This window comes from Leuresthes tenuis, unplaced genomic scaffold (assembly GCF_036924035.1).
Source record: "Leuresthes tenuis unplaced genomic scaffold, fLeuTen1.0.hap1 SCAF_23, whole genome shotgun sequence".
In the NCBI taxonomy this organism is placed as follows: domain Eukaryota; kingdom Metazoa; phylum Chordata; class Actinopteri; order Atheriniformes; family Atherinopsidae; genus Leuresthes; species Leuresthes tenuis.
Window position 1 is genome coordinate 3,780,362 of NW_027325377.1, and position 20,270 is coordinate 3,800,631.

The 20,270-nt window shown below is 42.4% G+C and overlaps 2 protein-coding genes across 2 annotated transcripts; one reads left to right on the plus strand and one right to left on the minus strand.

Annotated features, from left to right (window-relative positions):
* The first annotated feature begins 2,264 nt into the window (after positions 1-2,264).
* On the plus strand, positions 2,265-11,981 carry LOC140283049 (thymidine phosphorylase-like). The gene is made up of 10 exons (XM_072377684.1): positions 2,265-2,347; positions 3,142-3,265; positions 3,345-3,547; positions 3,851-3,949; positions 4,036-4,165; positions 4,239-4,357; positions 6,063-6,225; positions 9,261-9,488; positions 11,503-11,643; positions 11,710-11,981. The coding sequence occupies exons 2-10, from the start codon at positions 3,148-3,150 to the stop codon at positions 11,853-11,855; spliced, it is 1,347 nt and encodes a 448-aa protein (XP_072233785.1). The 5' UTR covers positions 2,265-2,347; positions 3,142-3,147; the 3' UTR covers positions 11,856-11,981.
* Positions 11,982-15,091: 3,110 nt separating this feature from the next.
* Positions 15,092-18,424, minus strand: lsm8 (LSM8 homolog, U6 small nuclear RNA associated). The gene is made up of 4 exons (XM_072377250.1): positions 18,265-18,424; positions 16,769-16,809; positions 16,400-16,527; positions 15,092-15,443 (listed from the first exon to the last, which is right to left on the minus strand). Exons 1-4 carry the CDS (start codon positions 18,293-18,295, stop codon positions 15,353-15,355), a joined length of 291 nt encoding a protein of 96 aa, XP_072233351.1. The 5' UTR covers positions 18,296-18,424; the 3' UTR covers positions 15,092-15,352.
* Positions 18,425-20,270: the final 1,846 nt, after the last annotated feature.

Sequence of the window (20,270 nt, forward strand, 5' to 3'; positions counted from 1 at the left end):
CAGCTGATAGCAGCGTCGTCCTCTTCGGCCCAAAGATGGTTGTCGGGCCTGAAGCCGAGGCCTCTTCACCCGGAGGGGGCCCAGATGGAGTCTCAGGAGTGACCATGAAATGCTTTTGGCCCCGACACACACACTAAGGCCCAGTTTTTGCTGATAATAGACATTCCCTCAGATGGTCTGTGGGCTTTCATTCTTTAAGGAATGTCCCCGATTTTCATTTCACAAATCTGGTCACCTTACTTTTACTTTTTGTATAGATATATATATAAATTGTGTTTATAAATTATAAATTAAGATTAGGCTTAAAACTTTCCTTTTTGATAAAGCTGATAGTTAGGGATGGCTCAGGTAATCCTGAAACATCCCATAGTTAAGCTGCTATAGGCTTAGACTGCTGGGGGACCTCATCTGTCACACCTTTCCTCACTTTCCTCTCTTTCCCCCCTGTTTAATTTCTCAGATGATTTTATGTCCCTGTGACATTATTGTGGTTATTAACTTGTGTTTCCCTGTTCCAGCAGGTATCCTTTGAATGGTGTTATGATGTTTTTCCCCCCTCTTTTCCCTCTTTTCTGTCTTCTCAAACCCCAGCTGGTCGAGGCGGATGGCCACCCTTCCTGAGTCTGGTTCTGCCAGAGGTTTCTTCCTGGTTCTGGTTCTGCCAGAGGTTTCTTCCTGGTTCTGCCAGAGGTTTCTTCCTGGTTCTGGTTCTGCCAGAGGTTTCTTCCTGGTTCTGCCAGAGGTTTCTTCCTGGTTCTGGTTCTGCCAGAGGTTTCTTCCTGGTTCTGGTTCTGCCAGAGGTTTCTTCCTGTTAAAGGGAGTCGTTCCTTTCCACAGTCCCTCAGGCTCAGGACGGGAGATTGGACTGAAGACGGGTTTCGGTCCAATCTGTTGGTTTCCTTAGCTGGGATATTATTTTTGAATTGGCTCCATATGAATTAATTGGATTATCATTACAATGAATTGAATTCCAATTGGCTTGAATTGGACTATATTATTTAAGTGCCTTGAGATGACAATTGTTGTAATCTGGCGCTTTATAAATAAAATTGAATTGAATTGAATTGAATTATAAATTAAACATTTTTGCCCCTCCCCTCTCTTCTGGTCCCCTCTTAATAAAGTATTTTCTGATTCACTGTTCAACGCTGCACATTTACAGGTAGATTAGCCTGCTTAGTAAGACAAGATGGTTAGAGATTGATGTAAAACACCTGTTTTAATAGTACATCAAAGGGCTTCTTATCAGTCTCCCATACTTTACAACGGTGCACGTTACGTGTTACAGTTTTCTTGTTAATGGCAGCAGTTATGAATTATGTCCATTGTGTGCTAATACTCACCTCAGTAACGTTACTTAGGCTATCATGTTTCCCATTTTTAGCTTTCTAGATTATACTGACTCATATTACACTGTGGACTCATATCCAGTTTGTTAATAACATTGATGTAGTTCACGCCACATCTTTATGGATTTGGCTTTTAACAGCTTGTGCTGTAATAAAGTAACAGTGCCAGCTAACCAAATCTTGAGCTGTGTGTCATTGAGGTGCAGATAGTGAGTTTCACTGCCATATGGGTAGAAAACTGGCATTTATGCAGGTTCTGATGTTAAAGGACCTCCACTGTTCATCAGAGGCAAAGTGTGATAAGTTAATAAAGTTCAATCTCTGCCTTTATCCCACTTAATGTTTGTCAGGATCAGCATCAGATGAGTCCAGAGGCAAAGTGGCGTAACGCAGCCAATGACCTGGGAGACCTGTGTGGAACTTTATATGACATCGAAGAGCAACGGTTATTATACAGGTAATAACTGTTGAACTTTAGACACTGAAGGTTAACCTAACAGTTTGTTACGTTAACAACACTTTTTCTATCCAATAGCATTGTGAGGACAAACAATAAAAGTTGTAAATTTGCAGCCGTGGGTCTTACAGGGTTAAACATCCGAAAAACAATCATATGTATTATTATTGCTTTTCATGTCTGATAGAAACACATAAAAAATACTTTGAAAATACTGTAGCAGCAAACTTTTGGTCAGGCTTAAAACTTAATATTCTGCAGGAACTGAAGCATGAAGATAAACTTTCAACCTGGCATCAACCCTCAGGTCACACACAGACATAAACTCTGCAATCAGCACACACTCATGGTGATAAAATGCACGTTAAATCCACCAGCCAGCTTTCTCTGGACAAGTTAACCAGAGCTGGAAACTGACTGGCTCTCAGCTGTTCACCCCCTCCTTTCTGCTCTCTGATTGGCCGACAGAACTTTGACCTGCCGCTGCTCTGTGATCAGCTGAAGGATCGATGTCACTTCACAACTGCAAGCACCAGAACAGGTAGGCTGCTCCATGTGTTCCTCACAGCTGACGGTTAAAGTTTGACTTGCTGTTGACAGTTGTGGTTAGACAGGAAGCAGTTTCTGTTAACTGATTCAACTAAATCTGGTGGCTAAATAAGCTTGAATTTCCGTGGTTTTGCTGCTAGGTAAAAATAACCTTTAATCTGAGGCTGTGATGATTAAAAGTACTTTCAGTTTAAGACAAACTCTTCATAAAACAATAAAAGTAACAGAAAAAAGTAACAGAAAACGGTTATACTGGGCGATAATGTGCTGAGATGTGCAGGAAAATGAACAATCTCATTATTTCTCAGTGTATGACAGTCATGATGTGCACATTTCAACAGCCACATAAAAAACAAACAGCAGAACACACTGTGTTTTACACTATATTGCTGAAAGTATTGGCTCATCTGCCTTTACTCGCATATGAACTTGAGTGACGTCTCATTCTTAATCCAAAGGGTTTAATAGGGTGTCGGCCCACCTTTTGCAGCTATCCATAAAATTTTGGAGTGTGTTTATGGGAATTTATGGCAACTGATGTTGGACAGCAGGCCTGGCTCACATCTCTACTCTAATTCATCCCGAATGTGTTCAGGCTGAGGTCAGGACTCTGTGCAGGACAGACAGGTTCTTCCACACAAACTGGCTCATCCATGTCTTCATGGACCTTGCTTTATTTAGAATCTAAAATTATTCAGACGTCACATATAAAAACATGTGACTTTTACAAGTTTTCCAGCTGGATTCTGGTCACTAAGGTTTGTTTGAGCTGTTATTTCTTTGCAGGCAGCCATGCTATCCATCCCAGATCTGATCAAGAAGAAGAGAGATGGAGGGCAGCTGAGTGATGAAGAGATCAAAGTCTTCATCAATGCTGTTACAAATAAAACCATGCAGGAGAGTCAGATAGGTACAAAGAGGGCTCCTACAGTCGGACACATTCAAACTGAGGCGTCTCCATCTTCACCGTCTCCGTTTTTGTCTTCCAGGGGCCATGCTAATGGCTATTTGGCAGAAAGGAATGAAACCCACAGAGGTTCAGACCCTGACCAGAGAGATGATGTCATCAGGGGAAGTGATGTCGTGGCCAGATGAGTGGAAAACGCTCATGGTTGACAAACACTCTACAGGAGGGGTGGGGGACAAAGTGAGCCTGGTGTTAGCCCCCGCGCTAGCTGCCTGCGGATGTAAGGTACATCTGGATTCACACCAACATCTGGATTTATTCAGAAACACTGACAGAAACTCCAGCTGTGGTGCTCTCAGATCAACTGTGATTGATTTTTTTAGTTCCCTTTCTTTGAAAGTTCCTCATTTAACGAGCCATTCTGATTTGAGAGTCCCATCTGCTCACATCCACCCCAAAAAAAACAGGTTCTGGTGGAAATGTTCTGCCGTCGGGTGGGAGTGTAAATTTGCTGTTACAAGACGTGTGTCAACTGAAGGAGATGAAGATGGAGACTAAAGTTAGATATACTTAATGTGTGTTTGTCAGGTGCCAATGATCAGTGGGCGGGGCTTGGCTCACACAGGAGGAACTCTGGATAAACTGGAATCAGTTCCAGGATTCAATGTCTATCAGTCAGCAGATCAGGTGCAAGAAGCCTTTCGTAAACTCTTTTTTGTTTAATTTTCTACAGTTCTCCTCAAATCTGGTCTAAAAATCTGATTTAACTGCAGATTCGGGACATCCTGGCCTCGGTGGGCTGCTGCATCGTGGGTCAGACCGAGAGGCTGGTTCCAGCAGATAGAGTCCTGTACGCTCTGAGGGACATCACCAGCACTGTGGACAGCCTTCCACTCATTGCAGGTACTGAACTGGGATCAGTGGTCCGCTCAGAGAGCAGTGCAGCGATCTAAACATCTAAACTGTTGATTTCCAGGTTCCATCATCTCTAAGAAAGGTGCTGAGTCTCTGTCTGCTCTGGTTCTGGATGTGAAGTTTGGACGAGCTGCTCTGTACAAAGACCTGCAGAGTGCTGAGGAGCTGGCAAAGCTGTTAGTGAGTACAGTTTAAAGCCCAACAGGTGGTCCTGAAAAAAGGCTAAAAAGGTGTGGCTGCTCAGGTCATTTCCACCTGTCATGAGTGGTTTAAACCAGGGGTGCAACGGCCAGCAAAATAAAGTGGGTGAGTGGATATTAACTCGTGTCTTGCAGGCTTTTCACACACAGAGGCCTGTAAAGCATCAGTGCAAGATGAATTGTAAAACCAAAAGCTGCATTTGACACTGTCAACCACAGTATCCTTTTGTCCATACTCTCTAGCATGGTCATCACAGGGAGAGCACACTCCTGGTTTGAATCATACCTCACTGGACGGTCATTCAAAGTATCCTGGCTTGGTCACATTCTGCAGCGCACCGCCTCGCCACAGGGGTCCCCCAAGGCTCAGTACTGGGACCTCTTCTCTTTGCCATATACACCAACTCACTGGGACAGATCATCCGATCACATGGCTTCTCATACCAATGTTACGCTGATGATACCCAGCTCTATCTGTTATTCCCACCTGACGACCACACGGTCTCAGCATGAATCTCAGACTGTCTCTCTGACATATCAACATGGATGAAAGCCCATCACCTCCAACTTAACTGAACTGCTGGTCTTCCCAGCCAAACCAACCATACACCACAGCATCTACATCCAAACCGAATCCCTATCTCTTGCTCCATCAAAGGTTTCTAGAAACTCGGGTGTCATGATTGATGACCAACTAACCTTCAAAGACCACGTTACCTCGGTTGCTCGTTCGTGCCGCTTTGCATTACTAAACATAAGAAAGATCAGACCATACCTGACCCAACATGCCACCCAACTCCTGGTGCAGACCATGGTCATCTCCTGCTTTGACTACTGCAATGCTCTCCTAACTGGTCTCCAGCCTGTGCTGTGAAACCTCTGCAGATGGTCCAGAACGCGACGGTGCGTCTGGTCTTGGATCAGCCTAAAAGAACACGTCCCCCCTCTGTTCATTGAGCTCCTCTGGCTGCCCTTAGCATCAGATCCAAGTCCCTGATGTTAGCTACAAAGAGCTTAATGGAGCGGCTCCATCTACTTGAAAGCTCTTGCAAAGGCTTCTGTCCCAACTGGGTCCCTCCTTTGGTCCCAGGATTGTCGTCTAGCAGCTCCTACACCACGCCTAAGACAATCCAAACTCTGTTCATGTGTCGTCCCACGATGGTGGAATGACCTACCGAGCGCTACCAGAACAGGGGCGTCCCTGTCTATCTTCAAGAAGCTCCTGAAAACCCAGCTCTTCAGAGAGTATCTCCTATCCCAGCACTTACCTTGTACTTCCCTACCCCCTCTATCTCTGCACTTTATCTTTCTGCACTTCCTTCTATGCCTGCACCCTATCTCTACTCTGTCCCCTCTGACAGTCGGACTCCTGGGTTCCTTCTATGTAGCTTATTGTTAGCTTTTTATATAGCTGTTATATCTTCATTTGTAAGTCGCTTTGGATAAAAGCGTCTGCTAAAAACATAAACATAAACAAAACTCGCAGTCCATAAGTGTGAATTGTCCTGTGCGTAGCGGACCAAACGGTTCCATATTTACCGAGAACCGTTGGATCCCTGGTTTAAACCTGGAGCTCATTGTGGTGGCATTTTTCTTACTTATCTGGTGGATCTGAAATCTTCTTAAATTCAGCAAAAAGTGCTGATAAGCTGGAGTAAAGAGCTGTCATTATTGTGATTCTTCAGGTAAGTGCAGGAAATGGCGTGGGCATTCGTACGGCAGCCGTCCTCACCCGTATGGACTGTACCATCGGTCGATATGTGGGCAACAGTCTGGAGGTGATTGAATCTCTGGAGGCTCTGAAGGGGAGGGGACCCGACAACCTGATGGAGCTGGTCACTACACTCGGTAACTATCGTAATATCATTACAGCTGACATCAAAGCTAACAATTAGCTACATAGAAGGAAAACCACAAGTCAGGCTGTCAGGGTGCAGGCAGAGAGGGAAGTACAGTATGTGCTACAGTCAGCAGGATTTACACCATTTTTGGTGATTTAACTCTGAGGTTATGTCACAATTTAATATTATTGATTTAAAAATCCTAGAGGAAAAGGTTCGGCATCTGAAATCAACAACTTGCACTCTGGACATAATACCATCTGACTTTTTAAAAACTGTTTTTACCTCAGTAGGAAGTGATCTCCTACAAATAGTTAAAGGGGAATCTTATTTCTGGCATGAAATACGTTCATCTACTCACTGAGAACAGTTTGGTGAAAGTCGGCGTCCTTCAGAAGATATTTAGATAACTGGAGATCCATATAACGGAGTGAACGGGGCTTAGAGGATGCAGCCTCTAAACAAGGCATTATCTGTCTTTATTTCACCAATACTTTAAGAAGAATGAATGAATGAACGTGTGCTATAGCTCTGTTAGCTCACAGCTGCTGTTATGTGGCTACTTGCAGCTATAGGAGAGCTAACGGAGGGATTTCTACAGATCTCAGTACTTGAAGTACTGAGGTCTGAGGTCTGTAACCGTACTGCAGTCCCGACGCAGTAGAGACTGCTCCCATTTGTGGTTCCACAGATATAAACACAGAGACTTATTATTTAAAAATGTCCTCGAACATTTCTGATCCACAGGTCTTGCAGTTGAGGAGTTGTTAGCCTTTTTCCAGGCTGTAAAACATGTTGCTCTGATGTTGTGATTCCTAAAGGATCAGGATATCCCATCACTAACAGGATGCTGTCATTCTTTTTAAATCTTTAAACTGTAGTCACAACTTGAATAGAAATATAAACTCACCATTCGCCAACTTTCACAGAACTCCAACAAGAGTCGCAGCTAGAGGGCTGTAGCGATACGCTAATCTCACGATACGATACGATACATTGCATTCAGCCTAGGATTCGATACGATTTTATACGATTCGATACACTTTATTACATTTACATAATTTTCTGAAAGATTTTAAAGGGACAGTGTGATCTGACATAAATCGTTGCTGTTTTTTCCTTTGAACTGGAAGGACAACTTCACCAGACAAACAGAAACAAACAAACATGTCACAAACGTGTCTTCAGACTCATGGTTATGTTATGAATATTACATCATCAACCTGCTTGTTTTACTTGCTAAATACCAAAAACACAAATCCAAATTCTCTAATCACAAACCATCCATCCATCCATCCATCATCTACCGCTTATCTGGTCACGTTACTCGTCCCGCAGCGAAGGTCCGACTAAAATAAAAAACACATTGCTGTGTGCGCGCCGATGGGGAGAAATGTGCTTGTATTTATCTCTCTCATTACTCGAAAGGAATAGCGGATAAATGGGAAAAAGCAGGCAAATTGTCAATGGGAAAATGCATTGAGAAGGCCTAAAACTGCCTCACATTGGAGGCCTCGTAACTCAGCCATACAGCGTCACACACACATCATTCAAAGTATGTGTGTGACAGGAAAGACTCAACTTTAACTGTGGTAAAGGGCTTGTTAATAGCTTATACAGCTTTGACACAACAGCAGTTTACGTTTTAGGTGTCCAGAGGAGCTCATCTCATGCCGGTTACACTGTAACTCTCACTCTAAAAATCTTTAAAAAAAAAATTCTCGAACAAATTCCTCTCACGTCCAAAATATCTGTCTGATCTGGATAAAGTATACATCAAAACGTAGGTATTTTAGTTGTCTTTCACCCGATGTGACTGTCATTGAGCTTGGCCTCACAGATTTCTCACAAATCACCTGTGAGCGCAGAGAGGGAACATTCCATCCCATTATAAAACGGCCGAGCCGTGAAATCAGTCGGAAAACTCATTTTAAAACTGCCATAAAATAGGAGCCACGGCGGGTAGAAGAATAAGAATTACACCGCTTGCTTCCCCCGTCCCTTCTGGCGCTCACGGTGAAAGAATTATTCGGATACGATTTCTACTTTTCGAACAGCGACCGTTTGTTCCAGACTTGTACCTCAATATGAAAACCCCATGATTTTAAGGGGACAAAGTGAGGTGCAGATTTGACAGTTGACAGTTGGCAGTCACAGCTGTTGCCCACAGCAACTAATGCTGACCACACCCAAGATGGCTGCCCTGTTCTATCACAGCTGATGAAGCCAGAGCCAAGATGGCCGATGAGGGCAGAGTAAACATGGCAGCAGCAGGGCAGCAGCAGGGCAGGAGCAGGGAAGCAGAAGGGCAGCAGAAGGGCAGCAGCAGGGCAGCAGCAGGGCAGCCAACATGGTTAAACAGCTTCATGCCAGCTGCTCATGAGACAAATGTGCGCGATAGCGCGCACTAACACATACATTTCCATTTTTCACAACAGATTAACAGGTTCATGCCAGCCGCTGACGAGACAAATGCGCGCGATAGACATAGTCTCTCCAACGTGTCCTGGGTCTTCCCCGGGTCTCCTCCCAGTGGGACGGGCCCAGAACACCTCCCCAGGGAGGCGTCCAGGAGGCATCCTAACCAGATGCCACCTCATCTGACTCCTCTCGATGCGGAGGAGCAGCGGTTCTACTCCGAGCCCCTCCCGGATGACTGAGCTTCTCACGCTCTCTCTAAGGGAGGCCCAGACACCCTGCGGAGGAAACCCATTTTGGCCGCTTGTATTTGTTTTTGTGAGAGGCAAAATTGGCAAAATCTCTAATGTTAAGTTAAAAACCTGAATATGTTTAGTTCATTTCTTTCCCTTAATAGTAACAGGATGCAGCACAGGTGATCTTTTAATGTTTACCAGGTATGAGGCAGGCAGAGCTAAAAAAAAACACAGATGCATAACCACAAATAACCTTTAGCTGCTGTTGTTATGGTTGTTTTGTTGCTTCACCCTCTGTTACATGGACAGAAGGCCTGTGCACAATTCAGTTCATTTTGAACAGATTTCCACCTTGTGGCTTTGTTACTGATTCTTGATGTTTCTGTAGGAGGAGTGTTACTGATGCAGACTGGTTTGGCATCCGACCTGCCAGACGGCAGAAAGCAGATTTCTGATGCTGTGACTGGTGGAGCGGCTCTGTCCAAATTCCAGGTCATGATGGAGGCTCAGGGCGTGGATAAAGGGACGGCTCGGTCACTGTGCTCCACCAACACAGATTACTACAGTGTCCTGAGAAAAGCTGATCATCAGCTGGAGCTGAAGGCTCCTACAGATGGTAAAACACGAAGAGCACAAACAGACGATGGCGATGCATTCACAGACACGCTGAGGACTGATGAGCAGCCACACTGACAAACAAAAGGTGTAGCCAAGCTGACACTGTGATGTGTTCACTGACATTAGTCTTCAAAAGTGTTCAAAATGGTGGGAAACCCAGCTGAATTAATGATAACATATAATTGTGATAATGATAAACATTTTTTGTAAAAGTGCTTTACACAACTGCAGATGAAAATAAAAGCAAGTAAAAACAACTTGACACAAGTCAATACAACAATAGATAATGTGATGAAACTGAAAAGCAGTTTACCATCGATCAATAAAAACAAAATCAAGTAAAAAAAATGTGTTTTAAGAAGACACCAAATCTCATCAGGTGTTCGTTCAGGTGTTTAGAGGCTTTGACCACGAATGTTCAGTCACCTCTGGACTTAAACCGGGTTTCTGGAACATGTAAAAGTCTGACAGAGGATCTCGTACAGGCTTATATTTTACTGAAAAGTCCAACGAATAAGAAGGTGAAAGGTCACGTAGGCCTATAAAGGTCAATAGTAAGGTCTTAAAATGATGAAACGGGAGTAATGTGCTCTCTCTTCTTGGTTTTTGTTAAAACTCTGGGAACTGAGTTCTGAAATCTGAGGTTTTTACGTGAGGCTTGATGAGTTCTTGAAGGCAGCCAGCAGATGGCAGTAACTGCTGGGGACAGTAACTCAGCATACCAGGATCAGAGGTTCTGACTGATAAATACAGCTGTGGTTCATCAGCATAACAGTTAAAAGAAACACCAAGTCTCTGCATGATATGTCATGAAAATAAAATAAAAGTGGTCCTAAACATGACCCTGTGGGACACCAATAACTAGACCTGTAGTTTGTGACCAGCTGGCTCAAAAGCAGGTTCAAAAGCAGCACTAAGATCCAAAAGAACCAACACAGACCTCCATCAGCAGCCATTAGAGAAGGAAGCTTACGGTGTTGTCACGGTAACTGGTTCAAGTTTATTCTCATATATTCACATATATTTTTATTTACTAAAATACTAGAAGAACAGCTTGTAAATGAAGAGAATAAATATCCAACTATCCATATTTATTTGTATGTAGCCCGGCTAAATGGGCTCAGGACACAGAAATCTTATTTTGGGGTCTTTATTCTGAGCAGAAAAATTGGTGTTCACTTTACATTTTTAAAAAAAGAATAAAATACAACTCTGTTATAATATCTGATATAATCCATACCACAGAAAACAAAATAAATTACTTTCAGAGGACTCTCCTCTATATACTTGCTCTTTGGCAAAGCAAAGGTTTAGTCAACACTTAACTGGTGATTGATCGCAAATTCTGGCAATAGAAGTCAGTATATAAGTACAAACAAAATATAACAAGAGTGCAGAAATAACTATAATGGCTGATCTCTGTAACACCAACAGCACACAAATTCCCAGTCAACCATCTTACATTTTCAGATATTAAACAATGATTGCATATGTGAATGTACTGACATGGTTATCCGTCCGCAACACCAGACCCTGCAGAGACGAGGCTCTCCGCCATTACAGGAAACAGACCCGTGAATCAGCGAAATACAGAGACATCAGTACAAAATACTTCACAAAAACGTGGTCATGAGTTATTTCTAACTGGCCAACAGCTATTATTTAATGCCACTTGTTGTACTTAGAAACCTATTTTACCTTAAACAACAGCTCACTCCATGCAGAACCAAGGCCACATGTCCGTGTTGTTCTAATTAATATGGCGTCTCACATCCGGTTCTTCTTCGGGGCTGTAAAACAAATACCACAGCCCATGGTGGGACTCCTTATTTGAGACAGCGCCATCTAGTGGTGTAACCGTCTATTTCTTTATTTCCCACCTGGCTACATGTATTATTTACTGACATCTTTACATTCATGTATCAGTTTACTTACTTGTTTAGATGATCTGTCTATGAATGATTTACCTCCAGATGTTTTTACGCACTGATGTTTCGACCCGTCTCCTGTAGGAGTCGTCGTGGACATCAACGGGATGGACTTAGCTCAGGTTCTTCACCATCTGGGTGCAGGAAGATCCAAGGCCGGGGAGGATGTCAATCACAGCGTGGGGGCGGAGCTGCTGGTGGCGTTGGGTCAAAGGGTCGCCAAAGGTGAGACGCGGCGGACAGTGATGATGATGATGATGACAGTGAGCTAATAAACCGATGTCTTTTCAGGAACTCCCTGGTTGCGGCTGCACTTTGACGATCCGGCTCCCACTCAGGAGCAGATCACCTGGCTGGAGAACAGCCTGACCGTGGATCCAAAGGCAAAACCACAACTGGGACACTCTCTGGTGGAAAAGCTGCTGTTGCCTGAATGAGACGCTTTTATTTTGTAACACAAGGTCACCTTCAACAGCAGTCAGCTGTTAGTGACTCAAATCATGACTGAATGAGAGTGATACTGCTCTGATTCTTGTTAACACGAATAAAAAGATTTGATCTGACTGAGTTTAAATCTTTTCTGAAGGCAGGCAGGAGGCCATCTGAGCACGAGAAGAGTATCTCATGCTGAAGTTTCAGCTGAGGTTTTACTTTTGTAAGAGCAACACTGCACAAATACTCCTTAAAAAGCAAAAATCCCCCAATGAAAGTCAATATCAGTCTACTGGATAAATAACCACAGAGGTATAGGTTTTAAGTACAGTAGGAAAGTGAAGAAAAGCCCTGATAAAAACTGTATCATCCCACTGGGGGATGAATAAAGTCTTTTTCTATTCTATTCCATCAAACTTAAGGATATAAAACAAGTGTCTTACCACCATTCTTTATGGAGGTTCAAACCGATATTTTGCTTTAAACGGCTCATCAGACCTTCTTCTCCCACAGTTTATTGATTCAATGTAAATGTAAATGTACTTTATTTCTACAGCCCTTTACAACAATCCATTTCGGTGTATCCAAAGTGCTTTACAGCAGATAATGAATGAAGAAAATATGAGTAAAAAACAATAAAATAACAGTAAAAGCAATAAAATACAACAAAATCGAATAAGATAAGATAAAAGAGTCACCATACTACTGGGTATTAAAAGCCATCTGAAATAAATATGTTTTTAGCCCTGATTTAAAGAGGCCCAGGTCAGAAATAAGATGCATCTCAGGGGGGGGGCTTATTCCAGAGCCTGGGGGCAGCAGCAGAAAAGGCTCGGTAACCCCAGGGCTTGTATTTTAACCTGGACACTTCCAGCTAAAGTTGATTTGTTGACCTCAGAGCTCTGCCAGGGTTACAGACAGTTAAAAGCTCAGATAAATACGATGGGGTGAGGCCGTTAAGAGCTTTAAAACCAAACTTTAAAAGTTTAAAATCAGTTCTATGAAGGACAGGAAGCCAATGAAGGGAGTTAAGAACAGGAGTGATGTGCACAGGTCTGTTAGTGTTGGTTAAAAGACGGGAAGCAGCAGCATTTTGCACCAGTTGAAGGCGACTGAGAGAAGTCTGGGAGACGCCGACATAAAGTCCATTGCAGTCGTCTAACCTTGAACTTATTAGGGCAGGGAGGCTTTAAAACATTTTAACTTTGGCCAGGAGACGCAGCTGGAAAAAACTAGTCCTGAAAACATTGTTAATTTGTTTGTCAAACTTCAGATGACTGTCAAAGGTCAAAGGTTACTCCCAGATTCAGAGCTTTGAAGACAAGGTGCTAAAGTCAGCCGTCACAGTATCCCCCAAACACAATACATTCAGTTTTGTCATCATTTAAATGTAGAAAATTTTAGGCCAACCATTGCTTAATGTCAGCAATACAGTCAAACTGTTACTGTTTGGCTTCACTTGCAGATAGATTTGTAAATCGTCTGCATAACAGTGAAAAGAAAGGTTGTGCCTGGCTATAATTGACCCAAGTGGTAACATGTATAATGAGAAGAGGATAGGGCCAAGAATAGATCCTTGTGTGACTCCACAGGAGAGAGGAGCAATGGAAGAGGACAGGTCAACCATAACGGAGAAGGTTCTACTGGATAAGTAAGATGTAAACCACTTCAATGCAGTGCTGTGGATGCCAACATAATTACTTAGACCTAACAGGAGGACTGCATGGTCCACGGTGTCCAAGGCTAAGGCAACAGGGCACTTAGCGATCCACAGATATCATTGTGCACCTTTTACAGTGCAGACTCAGTGCTGTGACGAGACCTAAACCCAGATTGGAACTTCTCAAGAACAGAGTTATCCTCAAGAAAGGACTGTATTTGTATAAAAACAATCAAAGGGCAGATTGGAAACAGGTCTAAAATTTGATAACATTGAGGGGTCAAGATTAGGCCTTTTAAGAAGAGGCCTGACCACAGCATGTTTAAAGGCAGCTGGGACAGTTCCTGATCTAAGGCAAGAGTTAATAAGAACCAGGAGACTGGGCCCCACAGTATTAAAGACCATTTTCAACACTTTGGAAGGGACAATATCTAATAGGCAATTTGTAGGTTTCAGAGATTTCACTACGTCACAGAGACCAGAGAGGGAAACCAGCTCAAACTGATCAAACACAGCAGAATGAGGTGGGACAGCAGGCAGATCCTTATTTAAAGTCAATATAACACTCACATTAGTGTCTGTTCTGACAGAATCCACTTTGTCAACAAAATAAAGAAGAAAATCCTCACATCAGTCACAGCAGAATGGTTAACAACAGCGTTAATGTATCGAATAACACCTTCAGACTGCTGCCAGAACTAATATTAGAGAGGTACTGAGACTACGGCTCTCTGATAATGAGAGACAGTCCCTGAATATTTCCAGAGACACATGCAGTTTGTCCTTCTTCAGCCTGCAACGCTGCCTGATGGCGTTCAACCAGGGCTCTGTTCTTGGCTTGACAGATTTTTGCCTAAAAGGGGCAATAGAGTCCAGAATCGCAGTACAGGTGGAGTGAAAGGAGGAGAGAAAGTGATCAGGACAGATAGGGGAAGCCGAGCCATTCAAGGGAAAGAAGTGTGAGTCATTGAAAGCAGCAGTAAATTCATCGGCTGTGGAGGGAGTGATGATACGCCGCTGATGGGATGGAGCCAGAGGTTTGTTCACTGGTTCAAAAACAATAGGGAGATGATGTGAGATTGCAGTCTCAGATCATCTCTTTAAGGGAAACTGAAAGCCCAGAAGAACTAACAAGGTCCAATGGTGTGTCCCAGACGGTGTGTTGGTTTATCCACGGATTGAATCAAATGAAAAGTGGTGAATTGGTCCGATGGGCAACAAACGTGAACATTGAAATCCCCACAGATCAGGATCTTGTCATATTTTGGGAGCCAGAAACTGAGAGAACTCATGAATGGAGCCCTTATTATATTTAGGAGGGCGATGGACAACTGAACACAACACAGGACTTAAGAATGTATGTACCTGTGTTTGTATGTATTTATGGGAAGAAGCCGACATTTAAAATTGGCATTGAACCCAGCAGCAAGTCCCCCTACTAAATATATCATAAATATATAAATATGAGCTCAAATCATTTCCACACACTTTGATTTCCTCCAACTGGAGAATTTGTTGAGATGATGGAGAAAAAAACCAAACTAAATGAACCAAAAGGCTGTTTTAGAACACAACTCAAACTTTATTAAAACAATCACAGGTTGACAAAAAGACGGAGCATAAAAACGTAAACCCAACATCTATCAACTCACTTCTTTACGTAGAAAACATACAAACAGAAGCAGGTGGCCACAGAGTCCGTCAGAGAGGAAGACTCCCAGAGCCTTCCTCTCACAGAACTCAGCGAACTCGCTCCTCCTCACAGGCTCCCGCTTCACGCACACAACGGGGTCGCGCCGCCATCTTTCGCCACGGAGACAGCGAGCGCGCAGGGGTCAGAGGTCAGTGGACCACCGAGTTGAGCGGCTCAGCTCTGATGTTTCCTAAATCCAGCGTAGAGTCGGTCTCCTCATCGATCTCTCCGATCACAGCTCTGGAAGAAAAGCCAGAGACCAGTTTTTTACACCCAAACAGTAAAACTGATGAACTGGAAATGGACTTTAATCGTCTGTAAGAGCATCAGACTTCTTACACCACTGCTGCTTAATCCACTGAGTGACTTTTTCACTCATTCATTCATCAGTAGCATTTCTATTATCAGCAAAAACTGGGACTTAGTGTGTCGGTCAGGGCCAAAAGCATTTCATGGAGACTCCTGAGACTTCATCTCAGGCAGCAGAAATAAACTTAATATCAATACAGGAGCAATTTGATCCACCATTTTCTGTTTTAAGGCCGCCGCGGTGCAATGCATTATGGGATACGGTATGACTGGGCGGATGCATCCTGGGGAATCTTTCCGTATCGGTGCACCATCTGGGTCCTTCTCACATACTGCCTGTTAACAGCTTTGAGTCTGGCTGTGTTCAGCTGAGACTGCAGTGACACTATTTTTAGTTAAGCAGCATATTTCTTCTGATATTTGCATTTTATTTCACTCAGCAGCATGTTTTCTTTCCCTTTACAGGACACTTTGCCTCTGAAAACATCTGCATTTAAACGGCTGGAACTGGAACCCTTCTGGGACATGTTTGAACCATTTGAACACAACAGCATGCACCTTTGTGTCAGCTCTGATGGCCACTTACATATTTGGATTTGACTGAATACTTTCTTTTCCCCCTAATACGTGCACGTGCACGTGCACATGAACTGAAACACTGTTTCAGAGCGGGCTGGGTCACAGTGACACAGTAAACTTTAGGCAGGTTCTGCAGCTAAACTGAACAACCAGCGGCCCCACAAATGAACTTAAAGAAGTTTTTGGCTCAGAGCTTCAAACAGCTATAACTCTCTGTCATGTAACTGCTGCTATTTTCTCTAAAAGCATGGTATTCTCTCCATTACAGAGCTGAAATTGTGTCCAAAGGAAGGAAACGGGCGACTCACACGTTGTCTCCTCTGACGATGTAGAGACCCAGCACCACCTGCTCCACCCCCTGACTGGAGCTGAACACTCGCTCGTGACTCTCATCCAGGATCAGGTTGATGGTCTGATCGAAGCCCTTCAGCGTGCCCTGAACACACAAACACGAGTAAGTCTGGGCCTGAGCAGCACCAGTGAGGTGCGTTCATGTTTTCTGTGTGAAATCGGACATTTTAAGGGTTCATCTTTGTCTTTAACACCTTTAAACAAAGCTGGTAAGGACGGGCAGACTGAAGAAGCGGCTCTTTTTGTCTGCGGTTTGACACATTTGCAGCACATATTCAGCTGTCCTGAACACTTAGCTGCAGAGCTGAAGGTGTGTTTAAACTCACCACAATCATCCTGCCGTCCGAGGTGACGATGGCCACAGTACCTGAAGCAGCAGGAGTCAAAGAAACAAAGCTTCCTGGACTCTTCCATTTACATTTAAACAAAGTTTCACAACCGTGTCTTTACCCTCTTTGGGTTCAGGTCTCACACGGTGACATATAGACGTTATATATGTGGAGCTGGATTCTAAAAAGCAGGAAAATGGAAATTTCTCTGCTCCATCTGAACATGGAAATCATGTAAGTCGCTGATCAAGTCAAACTGACTTTCATTGATGGGATATTCTCTGACATATACCTGAACTCGTTTACTTTCCAGTGCGTTACATCTGATATCAGCTGACTCGTTAGGACAGGATGTACAGTACAACATATAGTCTACAGTCCATTCTGACACGCCTTCTGAATGCACGATAACACAGCACACAACCTACTGCAAAGCTTCTTCGTAGGTCAACAAGTTTGTAATTTATCAGAAAATTCCCTCTGCTGATAACCTACATCAAAGGTTGATAATTAACTCTGAGTTCTGGTCAAAAAGGCAGAGTTTCAGTAAAGAACTGGTGCTCCAGGATGAACTGAACGCCAGTGAAGGCGCCCAATGTGGACGCTCATCAGACACCTGGCTGTGAAATCCATGGTGGGTGGAATATTTCATAGATTAAACACTGAAAAGTTGGCACTGAATCAGTATTGCATTGAGTTGAATTTGATGATTAAACTGCTGAGATTCGACCTAAATATGGGATACAAATCAACTTTAAAAATTAAGGTTAAATCAGTTAATTTCTGTTAGTTTCGGTATCTTAATATAAATTTAATTATCCTGCATTTAAATATTTTCAGTCTGGGACATCAGCAGCACAGGAATCTGTGAAAGTCCATCTGCTTTCACCTAAAACTCAGAGTATAAAAAGCTCTGGAGCCCGTTATGAGTTCATCATCAGTTACCATGGTGATGTAGCAGGTTAAAGTAGACATAACTATATATACTATATAACATATAGTTGACTCATAACACTTAAACTCAGACATTAGGCTCAACATACTCAAGTCTCACTTTATGGTACACCCCCCTGGTTCAAAAACTATTCTAATAATAATAGTATTGATAAATGAATGCTAGAAATACTACTTTTAACAATGACAAAACAAATTTTAACAATGACAATGCTAATAATAATAATACGGGACAAACTGAGGTCCCAAAAGGTTGAGGCACTTGGAATATCAAGTTGCTCTGTTCTTCTCATTCAAATTAATTTATTAATTGAAACCACGAAAAAAAGAAAATAACAATAATAAAGAAAATATATTTAAAAAATAAATAAATAAACCACTGATTAGGAAACATTACCTATAGCGTTGAGAATTGCTCTATAAAGAAAACAACAAAAGCAAGCATTGCTACCTGTTAGCGCGCTAAGCTAACTAGCATTGCTTCATACATTTCAAGCGGCAGTTAGCTTGTTAGCCCGCTAACAGCAGTAGTAGGATACGGTTGATGTAGCTCTCCAGAGCGGTAGACATGCTTCGTCCCGGGCTCTGTGGTTATTTATCCAGTAGACTGGTTTATAGGTATTTCCACTGGTTATCTAGATACAATTCAGTGCAGAGATATGGCACACTGGAGATAAGTCCAGACTAGTCCTACACCGACTCACCGAGCAGTACGGAGCACGGAGCGCAGAGCGGACACGTAATTTCCGGTTTAAGTTATAAACTTTATCAACACAATTTTTTTATTTATTTTTATCAACGCTAAACGCTATTTCCGTAAATTACAACTGAATATGACTAGTTACCGTTTAGTTAAAGCAGTTTGCAAATTTGTAACGGTTTGGACAAAATTCAAAGATGGCAACCGGAAATGACTTCATCATGCACGATTTCAGTCATTTTTAAGAATTTAAATCTTATTTGAAATACATGTATTAAAATATCATATATATAAATATAATGAGTAGGCATATGGACTTGATGCTGTGCCTCACGTCTTTGTGTAACTGCATCACCAAAAATGACAATTTTTAGTAATGGCCAAATTAAACTTCTTAAATCTCTGAATCTTTAATGCTATTTGTGTTATAAAATACTAATAATAATTCGATATGAATAATACGATTTATGCAACATGTGAAATATTGCTCACAGTCATAAAAGAAACTGGGAGGAGGACTCATTAGCTGTGGATCACATTATTTCTGGGAGAATTATACAAGCCTCAGCTCTCATATTGTCTGCCTTATTCTGACCTGAAAGCTTCGCTTCATGCATCCCATCCATCACTACCAATTTGATATTTATAGATAACAGCTGGGGAAACGTCACCAACATTATACTCTGGGCTAAAAAGAAAAACAAAAGCCCAAGCAACCACATCTCCTCAAATGGCCACTTGAAGTTGAAGAAATGAAGAAAGTCACTTTATTTAGAGCCCCGTGTTAAAATTCCCAACACTGTGTCAGAAATACTTCTACAACATGATCCAAATATCTCTCTATATCTAATTATCTAATTCATCCTTTTATGACAACTTTATGGGAGTGATTTTTTTATATATGGCTACGATTTGAGCTGGATTAAGAATTAAAATTATGGGTGGAGCTGCTTTATGCATGCTGCTCTCGCCCTCATGCACAGTGTTGCTCTCCAAAATTGAACTACCAAAATACCAAAAGCTGGAGGTCCTGATGCTTTTGTCTTGTTTTGCGGTCAGTTTCACTCCACAAAAACAGAAAGAGCTGCAGGGAAGAGCGTCTGATCAGATCTGCCTCTACAGACATCTGTATGAAAATCAAACCCAAAAAGGAACAACTATTGTAAATGTTACAAAAAACATCAAAAATGGCATAAAAGAGGAACAGAGCAGTTGAACAGTTTCGGTGCAATCTGTTGGTTTCCTTAGCTAGGATATTAATTTTTTTAATTGGCTCTATATGAATTAGTTGGATTATGATTACAATGAATTGAATTCCAATTGGCTTGAATTGGACTATATTACTTAAGTGCCTTGAGATGACAATTGTTGTAATCTGGCGCTTTATAAATAAAATTGAATTGAATTGAAATTGAATTCTGTTTGTTTATGTTCCTGTACAACTTCTTTATAAGCTATTCCCATGGGGTCAGGACACCATTGTTTCAGTAGCCTCTGGTGCTGGTTGTATTGACATCACAATTCTTGCGTAATGATTAATGTGGCAAGCTTTAATCGCAGCTTTAATTTAAGTGTGTAGTGAGTTGTGAAATGGATAGTCAAAGTGTCACCGGGTTCTCACTTAGATTAATTGCTTGTGCGTAACTCCTGGCTGGTGAAAAACTTTGGATGATGACAGCTAAATGCTGAACTTAAGACTTCAACACAGCAATACACAAACTTACACTGGCCTTTAATGCGGGCACATGGTTCACCTTGTCTGAAACCAGCTGCTATATCTCATGTATCTTTAAGGCCACCCCCCCAAATGCCCACTTTCTTCTGACCAATCTGCTGAGGGGAAAA